At 47.6% G+C, this 12,281-nt stretch overlaps 1 protein-coding gene across 2 annotated transcripts in view; it reads left to right on the forward strand.

Annotated features, from left to right (window-relative positions):
* The window catches only part of PRMT7 (protein arginine methyltransferase 7), a 30,494-nt gene extending 22,192 nt beyond the window's left edge, over positions 1–8,302 (forward strand). For both annotated transcript variants that reach the window (XM_077310785.1, XM_077310784.1), the window contains exons 16-18: positions 2,360–2,520; positions 4,877–4,973; positions 6,358–8,302. In XM_077310785.1, the coding sequence (XP_077166900.1) occupies positions 2,360–2,520; positions 4,877–4,973; positions 6,358–6,519 (420 nt within the window). In that variant the 3' untranslated portion in view covers positions 6,520–8,302. The remainder of the gene's footprint in view (positions 1–2,359; positions 2,521–4,876; positions 4,974–6,357) is intronic.
* The last annotated feature ends 3,979 nt before the right edge of the window (positions 8,303–12,281 follow it).

Genomic DNA, 12,281 nt, shown 5'->3' on the forward strand with positions numbered 1-12,281 from the left:
CTTTCCCACCCAAAAGACTCTGCTGCTGCTCTTTGATGAAGCTTGGAGCTTTCCAAGACTAGCTAGCTACTTAGTCTTTCTTAATATGGATGAGCCTCCTCTCTGCCTGGAGGCACAGATGCAACACACAATATAAATCCCCAGTAATAATGAATTACTGAAAGCGGCTGAAAGGCTGTCTGAAAGCTCTGCCCATGAGGCTGGGAGTTCAATCCCAGTAGCCGGCTCAAGGTTGACTCAGCCTTCCATCCTTCCGAGGTCGGTAAAATGAGTACCCAGCTTGCTGGGGGGTAAACGGTCATGACTGGGGAAGGCACTGGCAAACCACCCCGTATTGAGTCTGCCATGAAAACGCTAGAGGGCGTCACCCCAAGGGTCAGACATGACTCGGTGCTTGCACAGGGGATACCTTTACCTTTAATAACAAATTAAAGTACTGAAATCTAATGACGTAAAATAACAGTGGAACATATATAACATAAGAGAGCATGCAAATCTGGCAGTATATATGAAGAAATGTGTAAAACGCAGCCAATAACGCAACAGCCCGTCACTGAAATGAAATCAATGGCAGAGTTTAGTGGTAAACAATAAAAAGTGACAAAAAAAAAACCTCACCAGAACCGCTCACAGTAGATGGGGAAGAGTGTGGGCACCTGCGGCCGTTGACATTACTTAAAATAACTAATCCCCAGGAGAACTGTTGTCCCTTTCATGGCAATAAAGCAATGCCTGCAAGCCCTCCCGCCTCCACCGCAAGAGACCGCCGGGCCAATTAACTTAATTGTAAAAATGGGGAGTTATTTTGAAAGTACCACTTAGGAATGTCTGGGATGACGAGTCTAATGAGTCACATTAGCAGCTGCGAGCTGCAGCGGAAAATGGCGTAGAAGGGAGGCAGAGATCCCGAGGAACTGCTTTTCGCTGTTTAATTAGGAACAAAGCGTCTCCGCACCGTCACCCCAGACGCGCAGACTTGCCCGGAGCCAACGCTTTGTCTAGTGAGCCCACAGCTTCCACCCTCCACCCCTGCAGATAGTCTTGGATAAGGGCTGGCTCTGAGCCCAGCAGAGCCCCGGGGCTGTTTGCACACGTTGCCAGCTCCAGCGACTTGCCCGGGGCCGCCTGCAGTATCAGTGATTCGTTCCTTGTCAGTCAGCCACCCGTACGAGTTATGCAGCTCAAGGGGGAGCCAGCCATGTGGAGGCAGATGACGAATCAGAAGCAGCGCTTGGAGGACAAAGAGCAGTGGAAAGGCAGGCAGAGATCAGGCTGCTTGGCGAGTGGCTAGCTAGAGACCTGCCCTTGGAACGGTTGCTCGGCTAACTGGCCAGCATCGGATGCAGAGCTGCTAACAGCCCGGAGACAAAACCTCCCCTCCCTTTAACAGGGCCTAATGGGATGTTATTGATCAGGAGATGCTGTTTCCCTCCACACTGTGAAAAGCTTCCACTGTTTGTTTCCACGCGTCACGCCCGTATTAAAGGGGCAGGGTGTTTTGAGTCCAGGCCTGTGGGCTACCCTGATGAAACATGACTTGCCGTGAAAGTCCTCTCATTTGTGCATCAGAAAAAGCTCATCTGTACAGAAGGCCTGTATGGTTATAAGCCAGGTTATATGGTGTATATTCAGTAACATTATGAAGTTTGAGAGAAGAATCGTGGCTGTGAAGGGAGCTTGGAGGACAGAAGAGTGGAGCGATGGGGACAGACCTTCAAGGCTTCACATTTTGCAGACAGAACATACAAAAGTGCCTTCTGACTCTTTGGACAACTAGTTCAAGGTTATTTTCTCCCCGGGGTCTCAGGCAGAGAGAAGATCCACCCCACCACCAATACCTGCAACCCCTTTTTCATTTGGTCATGCCAGAAATTGAGCCTGGGACCTTCCACACACAGAGCAATGGCTCTCGAACCCCCCTTGAGGCCCTTTCCTAGGGTATGCCCCTGGGAGCATCTGGATTTGAACTGATGACTTATTTGATTGGCAATCCAGTGCTCTCCCACTGAGCTGTAGTCCCTCAATATGGAGGGGTCTGCGCCAGCAGCCTAGGTGGCTAGGCGGACCGGTCAAGTTCATGCTATGCTGTGTGCAGTCACGCAATCAGATGGCGTATAAAAACTGAGCTCAGGTCTTCTGTCAGTCACCGTGAAGAAGGAAAGGATCTATCTGTCTGGTGTATTTCCATATGTGTCTCTGCAGGCATGGAGTAAGCGTTAAAATCTCTACTCAGTAAAGGAGGATTTTGGTGAACCGCTCAGCATCTCAGTGCCGTCTAAGGCTCAAAGGTCGGAACGCCTTGATGAGCACGCCAGAGAATTTTCTGCAAGGCTTACTTGTGTCCTCTTTTCTCCGGTAGAATTCCTTAGACTTCAGGGAATCGAGAGAAGCAGAGCCTCACCCGCTGTGGGAATACCCTTGCAAGCCATTATCCGATCCTCTGGAGGTCTTGACGTTTGACTTCAGAGAAGCGGTGCCAGAGCGCTCCATCGGGAAAGAAGGCACTGTCACTCTGTTGAGGTGAGTGGCGCAGAGAGAGGACCTGATGTGCAGTTCTGTTAATACTTTTAATTTCCCCCTGAAAATGGTCCTGCCTGTGCAAAGCATCGTGAGCTAAGCCATGTGTTCGCTGGGTGGTCCTCTGCAATGTATGCTGCCTAACTCCTGTCTCACAGAGGTATTTGGAGAATTGCAGCAAGATAATGCACATGACCTTGGAGGACCTATGTATCCTTGTGAGACAGCTGCAGTCTGGATGTTGCTTCAGTGTGCTATTAAAATAATAGTTAAAGTAATAACAAAGCCTCGCAGTGCTTCGGTTCTTGCCTGTCATTACAATTGGTCAACTCACCTGTCAGTCCGCTTAAAGAGCCAGTTTTTGGTGTAGTGGTTAAGAGCGGCGGCGTCTAATCTGGTGAGCCGGGTTTGATTCCCCCACTCCTTCACATGCAGCCAGCTGGGTGACTTTGGGCTCCTCGCAGTCTTAATAGTATTGTTCTCCCAGAACAAGTTCTCTCAGAGCTCTCTCAGCCTCACCTAGCACTCAGGGTGACTGTTGTGGGGGGAGGAAGTGAAAAGCAGGGTATAAAAAGCAACTCTTCTTCTTGTGAGCGTCCTGTGCTTTTCCCCTTTGAGTTCACCTTTTCCCCTTTGAGTTCACCTTTCACTTACTTAGGTAGTTCCATCAGGGCCTGGATCTCAACTGGCAGCTTGTTCCACCAGGCTGGGGCCATGGCCAAAAAGGCCCCGTCCCTGCTTGAGGTCTAGACAAACGCCTTTTGGGACAGGGACCACCAACATGTTGGTAACCTGAATGCTCAGCTACTTCCAGGGAGGTGTTCCACAATCTAGGACCCCCCACTGGAAAGGCTCCATCCCGGGTCGCCGCCCACAAAGGATGGGGTCTCCTGGGTTAGAACCTTTTGCGGTTTCCCTTTTAAACTTAACAAGCAAGTTTATGAGTCATGCTGGAAGGACGGGTGTGTGTGTGTCATGTTTGGCGTTGGAGTGAGATGGACATAAAGGTGCAGAGAGGAACAACACATTCTTTACCCTCTTTCAATTAAAAAAAACCTTTCATGCATGTAATAACTTGCTGTTCCTAATGCATAATGTATTAATTCCATTGCAACAATATGTCTGCATCGATTTATGAAGCTGTTGGTTCTCCTTCTCTCCAAATACAACCATCTGTTCACTTCTTCCTGATCCAGAACACCAGCGTGTGGCATTATTGTTCTGCTCGCTATAAAATATTGGAACATCCTGTGCAGTAAGAATCAATATTTGTCTGTACAATGATCCTTATTTAAACATCAAAGGTAGGTGTAGGTGTGTGCCTCTTTCGGAGACAGCATGATCAAGCTAACACTGGCGAGCAAGCTGGACCCGTTTTACATCCACAGGACGTGTAAATTGAAACCCAAATCAGAGAAATGTTGCACATGCTACTCTGAGGCTTGTTCTTGTCATATTATCATGGGAAATTAAAAAATATGGATTGCTGCAAATCTAAATGCCAGCATTCCAGAAAGTAATCTTTGTGTGAGCAAAAGTTAGAAGAGGAGCTGGGGATTTTATGCCCCGCTTGTCACAACCTGAAGGAGTTTCAAAGCGTCTTACCAAAACCTTTCCCTTCCTCTCCTCACAGCAGATACCCCTGTGAGGTAGGTGGGGCTGAGAGAACTCTGAGAGAGCTGCTCTGTGAGAACAGCTCTAATAGGACTGTGCCATCCTGTCTATGTTTTTCTCAGCTTTCCTGAAATGTCCTATTAAAGGCCTGATGTAAAATTCCCAGTTATTTTCCACCCAAGTATTACAAACATCTCCTTCGCTTAAACGTCTTCTGTGTGACTTAAAAACCTGCATCAGAGAGAGGTGCTTGCTGGTGCCTGTTTCTTTAAGGAAAGGGGCAGGGTTGAATGCTTAGATCTTCCTCTGCCTGTAGCTTCTCTGCAACAGGAAGTGCTTAGGAAAGTGGGGAAGACAAATATCAATTGTGGGATGGGGGAGTAAGGTTCAATACCGCACAGCATCACCTGGCTTCTCTTTGAGATGTTTTGTTAACTTGTCCTGTGGACATCCGGAGAGGTCTTGCCGGCCAGGTATTAATTTCCTCCCAAGGTTTCAGGCTGCTCCAGAGCAGCACCCTCCTCCTTTTCATCTGCTCAATCCCAGGCTGCCGACAAAGGAAAATATGATTCATATTTTAAATACTGTTCATATCTCAAAATAATTTGCACACTGCCTATTGCACACATCAGCCTACTGGTGTTCTTTAAAGTTTGCAGAAGACATCCGTGAGTGGTGGTATATAACTATAATTATAAGGGGAAAAAAATTAAATAAATCGGTGCCTGTGGTTCTTTCCTTCCAGGACTGGAAAGAGTCATGGAGCTGTCCTTTGGATGGAATATAATCTGACTTCCAGTCTTTCAGTCAGCACAGGACTTGTGAAGGTTTCCGATGAAAAGGTAGTGACTTGATTCTGTTTTATCTGTGCTCCAAAGAGGAAAAAGAGAATGTTAAGTCACACCAGAGCAACATCTCTCTGCCCTGCTCTGGTCAATTTCATGGTTCTGCCTCTTTCTTTCTTTCTTTCTTTCTTTCTTTCTTTCTTTCTTTCTTTCTTTCTTTCTTTCTTTCTTTCTTTCTTTCTTTCTTTCTTTCTTTCTTTCTTTCTTTCTTTCTTTCTTTCTTTCTTTCTTTCGTTCTTTCGTTCTTTCGTTCTTTCGTTCTTTCGTTCTTGGGATGGAGGTGGAGAGTAGGATGAGGGAGGCCTAACCGGAGTGTACCGAGTAAATTTCCAGTGGCCTCAACCGTAGGCTTGACGGAAGAGCTCCGCCTTGCAGGCCCTGCAGATCTCATCTGGGACCTCATTCCACCAAGCCAGAGGGGAGAGGGTTAGCTTTCAGAGTTGGTTAGCATTTTGCTTAAATATATCTTTGTTCATATCATATATATGTGCTTGAAGGGTGCAACATAGACTCAAATGTACAGCGTTTTCCAGATTGACAGCCATGCAGGGAAGACAGAAAGCAGAGGGCGGAGGTCACTTGCACATTCTATTTTGTGTAAAGCGTACTGGATCGGGTCCCGCAGGTGTGCTCGCAGAGGGGCTTCCCACTGTTGGCGGGAGTGCTTCCCTGCGAAAAAAGCAGAAAGACACCTTCCACCAAAGGGAAGGGCTTCCGGCAGGGGAATAGATCTACTAGGTACAACCCACGATGCAAAACCTATTTATGCCAGGCCCAAGGCAGCAGAGTGCCCTGCTTTGTCACATTCTGCAGAAATGTCATTTGTACAGCCCAATCGACACAGGTATATTGTGTGGCCTGGTCCACCAGTGCAGTAGAGTGTGAACAGATCATACCACTTTGGATGAGGGATACACCAGCCCCGACATGCAAAGAAACTCTTATCCCTAATACAGGAAATGTTTTTTTGGGGGGGGGGAATTGTGGGGAGTTTTCACATTGCCCCGGAGCCTTAAGCAGCACAAGCCGTTTGGCCATCTCATTGTGCTCCCCAAGTTCGAGTAACTCCTAAGTCAGTCTCTATATCGAACCACCTGCCTTGGAGAACAGCAGGAGTCATTTCCTCCCCTTCTGGAGGACTAAGAAGCTGTCTGAGAAAGAAAAGAGCCACCTCAGCCTGTCCGTATCATCCATTCCTTGGGTTGGATCCAACCGGCGTTTCTCTTCCGGGAAAATTGTGTTTCATCCCCTCCCTCTGCAACCGTAAAAAAGACCACTTGTGGGTGAGAGCACGGCCTGTACTGCGGAGCAGGACTTGGCTGTCAGAGTTCAGAAGTTCACCTCCAGGGCTGACGTTCTTCCTCTTGGCTCTTTCCTGCAGGGCTACTGCCAGTGGACTCCCCACTGCAAGCAGGCCGTGTACTTCTTCAGCACCGTTTCTGCACCAGGGACTCTCGTCGACTGCCCCTCTGCGGTTGCGTATGCCATCAGCTTCAGCCCCAAGACGGGAGACGTCACCATGGATTTCAAACTCTTGAGTTAGCGCGGCATTCTTCCATTGACACACGCAAACACATAGACGCACACACAACCTTCCCCGCGATTCCCGTATAAAGAGAGGGGGGGCGATGTGGAAATGCTCTTCTGTGGGCTACTGCCGTCCCATGAAGGGCAGGAAGTGGCCCCTGAGCAGTCATAGTGCTCTGTGTATACATCCTGCTTAGTAATGGGAAAATTGAACCTCTCATCTTGAAAACATCAGTAAAGTACCTTATTAAGATGGCACAGACAGAGAGCTTCCCAGACAGAGGGCTTCTATTGGCTGGGTCCCGTGGAGGTGTTCTCCTCTGGTGGAACAAGCCATTCCCTGTTATGAGAGGCTCAAAGGGGAAAAATAAAAGAGAGGCTCTGTAGCTAGTTGGGGGTGGTTCCCACTGCTGGAGGCTGGAGTCTCGACTAGAGGAATGGGCCTGCAGGATCCAGCCCTCTCTCTGGTATTTTTATCTGCTACCTTGCTAGGCTAGCAACGTTGGGCCTGTGTTAGTTGCAGGCGGCTACTGTCACAGAAGTGCATCTTCTTGTGATTTAGCTGCAACAGATCAACCACAAATTGGGAGCGTGGGCGACTGGATCAGTGTTTTCCATGTTTGTTTTAGTTACATGCGTGCTCACCAATTACTCCATAGCTGAGGTTCTCAGCTCAGCCTGCTAGAAAACGTTAAACCGTGAAGTGGAGATACGGGACAACAATTAATCAAGGCAGGTGAAGCACAGCTGAGAAAATTCCTGAGCAATTCAATAAACGTAAGCTCGGTCAGAAGGCCTTTTTGGCCAGATGGGGTTTAGGATTCTGACAAGCTGGCTTGGCCCCTGAACAAGAGTAGTTTCCCCCCCTTCGGAAGTCAGAGGGCACCAGCAGGCAAACAAAAAACCTCATGCAGTGATTTTTTTCTTGCAGTAAAGGGGTGCCGTTGTATTTCTGGCTGAATAGTTGGGGAGGAGGGGAGCCACAGATAACTTTGTAAAAAGGAAATCCATTGATGCAGGGCGGGTCTAGCAGCGATGTGCTCTCAACAATATCAGTCAATCGATATTTATTTACGGTCATTCAGACCAAAATTCAAATACATGCAATTAAAAACTAAGACAATTTAAAAAGAGAAAAAAACAGTAATAGTATTATAAATTTTTTAAAAAGATATGGTGACATAAAAGTTTCAAGATGTTAGATTGAATATTTAAGACATAATTTAAGTTTGATTGATTGGTTGATTGGTTGATTGATTGGTATCTGGACTTCAGCCTTCCTCTTGAGAAACCGCTGGCCACTGATGGTGCTAAGGAGGAAAGTCCCTTTTTGCTGGTGGCCCATCAAAGGGAGATTTGCTTCCCCTTACTGACATCTCTCTGCCAGAGACCTTTGCCATCTTCCCTTCTGCTTCTGTACTCTGCTTCTAGCTGTGCAAACAGCCCTTCCTGGTACAAACTACACAGGTTCCTGGGAAAACCATTATTTTCTCTGGAGCTTTTGGGTGGGAATGTTTGAATAGGCTCCCCCTTTTTAGCATGGTCAGATATTACCCCCCTTCCATCCTCAGGGAATTAGCACTACCAAGATTGGAGGCTCCCCCCACCCCCAATTTCAGCTATAAACCTTGAAATATGCAGTCTACCTGCAAGGAAAGCGTGAAGACCACAGGATCCTTGTAGGCTGAGAATTAACTAGAAAATACTTGCTTTGTTGCTTTCTAATTTCTGTATTTCCCTCCTCCACTTCCCCTCATTTGTCTCTCTAGACGTGCTCAGAATAAACTTGTAAAAATTACTTTTCAGCCCTAAGAGACTTCTTTACAGTGTGCTTTCCTCATGGGCTCGGACCTCTCAGTTTGTGCAACTTAATGTTAGAAGGAAGACTGGGGAGGCAGTCATCCCACTGGAGGCAAGTAACGAAGCATTCTCCTGGAGCAGAGGAGAGTGGATGGGTCTGCCTGCCTGTCTCTAGATGCTCAGGATTGTTTGGGGCTGTGAAGAATTCCCCCCCTCCCCCCATGGTGGCAGCAGTACCGAAAGGACTGGGCAGAAAACCTCTCGAAGAAGAAGACGAAGAGTTGATTCTTATATGCCGCTTTTCTCTACCCAAAGGAGGCTCTAAGCGGCTTACATTCACCTTCCTTTTCCTCTCCCCACAACAGACACCCTGTGAGGGGGGTGAGGCTGAGAGAGCCCTGATATCACTGCTCGGTCAGAACAGCTTTATCAGCACCGTGGCGAGCCCAAAGTCACCCAGCTGGCTGCATGTGGGGGAGTGCAGAATCGAACCCAGCATGCCAGATTAGGAGTTTGCACTCCTAACCACGACACCAAACTGGTTCTCAAGCAAGTGTATTCTGCCATGGGTCCCCTGCTCCTCATATCTGCCACTTGAAATTTGCTATAACAGACCTTAACTTATGTTGGATACATCTCTTATTCCTCCTCCTAAAGATTAGGGATGTCAGAGAAGGTGGCCAAAGGGTGGTGATGAAAAAAAAATAGTCAAAAAAAGTTGGAGGCAAAAATAATGTTAATAATATACTCCTGTAAGGTACAAAACTGTTTCCTAAAATCTAAACTCTTTTTCAAGCAAGTGCTTCAGAAATGGAGGGGGGGGGAATCTAAAAATGGAATGCAAAACTCGAGTCGAAATAGTTACGTAGACGCATCTACACCATACATTTGGCAGAAAAAACTATGAACAAAATTTCGTGAGGCTTCATCGGGAAACTGAAAGCCAAAAACTTCCACTAATTTTGATGCTTGTGTGACAGCTCATGAAGGACAGAAAGCAGGGGTTTAAATGGCTCTGAGCCAGCTGAACCCCTGCTCTCTGCTCTTCACAGGGAACCTTTTGCAGCAAGCAGAAAGCAGGGTTTTAAATGACTCACCAATTGATACAAATTGGCTCTGTTTGTGAATAGGTGAATCTGGTTGTGGCTCTGCCACGAAACAGAACCCCAAAATGTGGCTCATGCCTACTAAAGAGCCTTCCATCAGCTGCTCACCTCCTGTCTGTGCACACACCCACACAGAAAGCCAAAGCTTTCAATTCCCTGAAAGGTGTCTGCATGTGCCAAAGGTCTAGAGTGTGCACGTACACGGTGTTGCTGTCCAAGAGGACACTTTCCCAGCCTGGCTCGTTTGCCTCCTGCATCGTGTTGATTTTATTTCAAATGTGTCCATTGCTCCAAGGCCCTGCCTTTGATTTGCAAGTAAACTGTAGCCCTAATGGTGGACTTATCCAGCATCTCTGTAGCATCAGCCGATGGCCTTACGACTTCAAGCTGAGACATATTTGAAGAAGTGGAAATCCGTTCCTCCAGAAGTCAGCCACTAGAGGGAACCAAAGCCTTTCTGCCTTCACCTCTGGGAAGTGTTTCTGACCTTGACTGACATCAGAAAGGTTTTGTGCATGGGTGCCTTGTGGAGAAACACCAAAATCTCTTTAAAATAAACGCGCAACCAACTCTTTAAAATAAACGCCCACTTTTTGGAAGCCCGTGTTAGCCGATCCAGGATGCACGTATCTTTTTTCGCTTTTTCATGGTGTGTCGTAGGCATCGGTATCACTTGGAATCAGGTTGTTATGAATCCACTCCACTAGCAAAGGCAGTTCGCTCTGGTGCAGGAGTGCCCAAGTTGTGGCTCTCCAGATGTCCATGCACTACAATTCCCATGAGCCTCTGCCAGCACATGCTGGTAGGGACTCAAGGGGATTGTAGTTCGTGAAAACCTGGAGAGCCACAGTTTGGCTACCCTTGCTAGTGGGCTCTTGCATCAAGGGGGAATACTCTAATCCAGGGGTAGTCAAACTGCGGCCCTCCAGATGTCCATGGACTACAATTCCCAGGAGCCCCCTGCCAGCGAACGCTGGCAGGGGGCTCCTGGGAATTGTAGTCCATGGAGATCTGGAGGGCCGCAGTTTGACTACCCCTGCTCTAATCCACCAACAGTGAAAGGCAAAATGGAGTATGAAAGACTCGGGTGGAGCAAGTGGGGCTTTTCACGACCGTTCTCTTTGGGTTTTCAGATTTGAATAGTTAGTCAAGCTGTCTGCCAAGTATGAGTCATGGGATTTTTTCCCCCCTGCTCTGTCAGAAAAATCTGAAGAGTTGGTTTTTTATATCCTGCTTTTCACTACCTGGAGGAGTCTCAAAGCGGTTTACAATCTCCTTCCTGTCCCCACAACAGACACCTTGTGAGGTAGGTGGGGAGGAGAGAGCTCTGAGAGAACTGCTCTGGGAGAGGTACTCTAACAGGACTGTGATTAGCCCAAGGTCACCCAGCTGTCTGCATGTAGAGGAGGAGTGAGGAATCAAACCCAGCTCTCCAAATCGGAGACTGCCACTCTTAACCACTGCACCAAACTGGCTCGGAGGGAGTCCTGCGAGGAGTTTGGGGAAGGGATAGAACAAGAGTTGAAAGAAGCCTTTGAAGAAAAAAAAAGACCCTTAAGAGCCATCTGTGGAACCCCCAGGAGCCACTCTAGGACATTTCTGTCCTTTGACCAGAGAGTTCTGCAGCCTAGCTGCATATTCTGATAAAATCAAATTCCAGCCCTCCATCAATTGGTGCCTTTTCTGTGAACCTGGCAACCATTTCAGAATGCACACTACAGCACCCCTGAGGAAAGGGCCCTGATCCACCGCCTGAGACCAAAGGGAAGAGTCTCCTGGAAGAGAACAAATAGCTGTGCGCAAGCAAGTCACCTTGGATTGGAAAGAGGCCGGCCTTTTTGTGTGGTTGAATGCTCAGGGCTACTAGGTGAAATATGGAAACAGCTTTATGGAGACCTGGAGTTGGGGCACGATCCAGAGGAAGCTAAGAACATGTGTGGAAACTCCTGGAAGATTGGCAGGAGGCCTGTTTTTTCCAGAGTTGTAAGAAAGAAGAGGCTGATGGAAGGAGTCCAAATTTCCCCTTGCAAGAGGAGGGTAATTCCAACCAACCTTGCTGCGAATGTATACTAAGGTCCAAGACGCTGCTTGTCTTAGAGATGAAGATAAATACGTTTTGAAATGCACAGTAAATATGTATCTCTCTATATATAAACGAACCCTGGAGAAGTAACCTACTTGCTAACATTTCCGTCTTGAAGGCTTTGGGTTAGGTCCAGAAATATAGAACAAACTTTTAACGTCTCGCACAGCTGGTGAGAACCTCCACAATCCATCTCACAAACCCGAGTGCTCAAATGGGCCAAACTCCACTAAAGTCAAGTGGCACAGGAAGGTAACTTTGGTCTGCCGTTGGTCAAAACAAATACTTGGGAAGCACCTAACGGACATTCTCCAGAATTTGGCAGATGATTTGCCTCCTCACCTTGCAGTGCAATTCTCAGCTTGGTGTTCCTGCCGGTTAATAAACAGAACTCTAACAACAGCCGGCTGAGGCTGCCATGCCGAAATCTTTCTCAGTTTTCCCTAGTCTCCAGCGATTGATTTTTTAAATTGCTTACACATGTCATCATCAGTCATGAAATGGTTCAGTTTCTGGGGGGTTTGCTACCTTGTGGCATGTTTTCCGGATCCTGCTTTGTTACAATATTTCTGGAAAGGTCATTCCCAGAGCGGGTTTATTAACTGTGTGCAGAAGGTGTGGATTTTCAGACCCTCCTGTGCACATAGAGTGCTATCTGCCCCCCACAATCCCCTGACATCTTCCACCAAGCTTCTGGCCAGCTTTTTGGGGGTGTGGGGGTGTGGGGGGACAGATATACAGCTATAGCAGAGTTCCACAACATGATACCCATGAGTACAAACCAATCCT

This window comes from Paroedura picta, chromosome 14 (assembly GCF_049243985.1).
Source record: "Paroedura picta isolate Pp20150507F chromosome 14, Ppicta_v3.0, whole genome shotgun sequence".
NCBI classification, from domain to species: domain Eukaryota; kingdom Metazoa; phylum Chordata; class Lepidosauria; order Squamata; family Gekkonidae; genus Paroedura; species Paroedura picta.